The sequence below is a fragment of the Crocuta crocuta genome, unplaced genomic scaffold (genome assembly GCF_008692635.1).
Source record: "Crocuta crocuta isolate KB4526 unplaced genomic scaffold, BGI_CrCroc_1.0 scaffold394, whole genome shotgun sequence".
NCBI lineage: Eukaryota > Metazoa > Chordata > Mammalia > Carnivora > Hyaenidae > Crocuta > Crocuta crocuta.
The window spans coordinates 415,631-416,534 of record NW_027531920.1 but is presented as its reverse complement, the minus strand read 5'-3'; the positions used below and the strand labels follow the sequence as shown (position 1 = coordinate 416,534).

General features: G+C 40.2%; 1 protein-coding gene across 1 annotated transcript in view; it reads right to left on the bottom strand.

Annotated features, from left to right (window-relative positions):
- The window catches only part of KIF4A (kinesin family member 4A), a 118,877-nt gene that overhangs the window by 116,791 nt on the left and 1,182 nt on the right, over nucleotides 1-904 (bottom strand). Inside the window, 1 exon segment of the mRNA XM_077774969.1 lies at nucleotides 750-864. Within this exon segment, the coding sequence (XP_077631095.1) occupies nucleotides 750-864 (115 nt within the window).

The window sequence follows — 904 nt, the reverse complement described above, 5'->3', positions numbered from 1 at the left end:
TCATGCCACCTTGAATGCAGTGCTACTTCTATAACAGGACTGCTTCTATTATGTATTTTCAACTTTTAAATGTTTTTTTCTAGGGGTGCCTGGGTGACTCCGTTAAGCCTCCGACTTTGGCTCAGATCATGATCTCACGGTTCGTGGATTCCAGCCCCGCATCTGGCTCTGTGCTGACAGCTCAGAGCCTGGAGCCTGCTTCAGATTCTGTGTGTGTCTCTGTCTCTCTCAAAAGTCAAAAGTAAATAAACACCAAAAAAAAAAATAACAATAATAAAATGTCTTTTCTTAAAGTTAAGTGCAAAAAGGTTAAAAAAAATTTATGCATTTAAAATTATGTACGTAGTCATCCACTTCCACTCCTACCCCTGGACTTTGAACTCCTCTTGGGCCTGGAAACTATATAATTTTTCTCTTAATCCCTCAACAGGCTTTGCAGTACATGGGCCTTAAGTAAGTTGGCATCCCGATCATCTTCAAAGATGCTTAGAATCTAATGGAGTTCCAGGACAAACAAACAAAAATATATATACAAGGCAAAGATGAGCAGAACCCCACAAAACAAATATAATATCAAACTAGCCTCAAGGATACAGACTTTCACAAATGATACTGGGTTAGTTCCTAGGCTGTGGGCTTTTTGAAGGCAGGGCTCAGGTTTCATTCGTTCCTACATTTGCAGCACCCAGGCACAGTGCCTGACACATAATATATGCTCGAGAAGCGGTAGAATTACATAATAGCCTTACCTTTAAATATGCCTTTTATGAGTGGTGCTACTGCTGTATTGAACACTTCTTCCTGTTCAGTAGAGGGGTCAAACACAAAATCGTAGGTAAAGGATTTGTCAGTGCCAACCACCACCTAGAGAAGTCAAGGGACAAGAAGTAAGGAAAAAAAAAAA